The 728-nt window shown below is 39.1% G+C and overlaps 1 protein-coding gene across 1 annotated transcript in view; it reads left to right on the top strand.

Annotated features, from left to right (window-relative positions):
* Window positions 1-344: 344 nt before the first annotated feature.
* The window catches only part of LOC128643778 (1,4-alpha-glucan-branching enzyme), a gene marked incomplete at both ends in the record, with an annotated part of 34,234 nt that continues 33,850 nt past the window's right edge, over window positions 345-728 (top strand). The window contains 1 exon segment of the mRNA XM_053696593.1: window positions 345-514. Within this exon segment, the coding sequence (XP_053552568.1) occupies window positions 345-514 (170 nt within the window).

Raw genomic sequence — 728 nt, 5'->3', positions numbered from 1 at the left:
TAGGAGCTGAACGCTGCTTTTTTGCAGGTGTTAGGTTTTTTTTCAGCTCAAACAGCCCCATTGTTTCCTATGGGAGAATCGTGCACGAGCACGTTTTTGAGGCTGGCCGCGTCCGTAAGCAACTCTGGTATCGAGAGTTGCATTTGCGATAAAAATGCTCTACGCTCCTTTTTTGGAGCCTAACGCAGCATTTGTTTGAACTCTCGATACCAGAGTTAATTTTATGGTGCGGCCAGAAAAAAGCCCACGGAGCGTTAACAGCCCATCTACCGCCAAACTCCAAATCTAGGCCTTAGGTTTTAATACATGTTCTTAAATTTTAATTATGCCATTTTGTTTTGAAGGTATGCTTTATTTTGTCAACGTTTGAAGAGCATTGAAGGAAATGAAGGAGGCTTGGAAAAGTTTTCGCAAAGTTACCAATCATTTGGCATCCACATGAATGAAGATGGAGGAATATACTGTAAGGAATGGGCTCCTGGTGCGAAAGCTCTTTTCCTTACTGGAGACTTCAGTAAGTATTTTAAGTGTGATTCAAATATATCCCCACCCCCCCCCACACACACACATACATATTTAAACTATTAAGATAATACGTATTGTTACGTCTAGATAACTCATTCCTGACTAAAATTTCTATTCTAAATTGATTCATGATATAAAGAAAAATATATGTACACTCTCATAGAGCTTTATTTGTACTGCTCTGTATATTGCCTCTTAATCCT

This window comes from Bombina bombina, unplaced genomic scaffold (genome assembly GCF_027579735.1).
Source record: "Bombina bombina isolate aBomBom1 unplaced genomic scaffold, aBomBom1.pri scaffold_1583, whole genome shotgun sequence".
NCBI lineage: Eukaryota > Metazoa > Chordata > Amphibia > Anura > Bombinatoridae > Bombina > Bombina bombina.
Note: the sequence above shows the minus strand (reverse complement) of the source record. Positions and strands in the feature narration are given on the sequence as shown.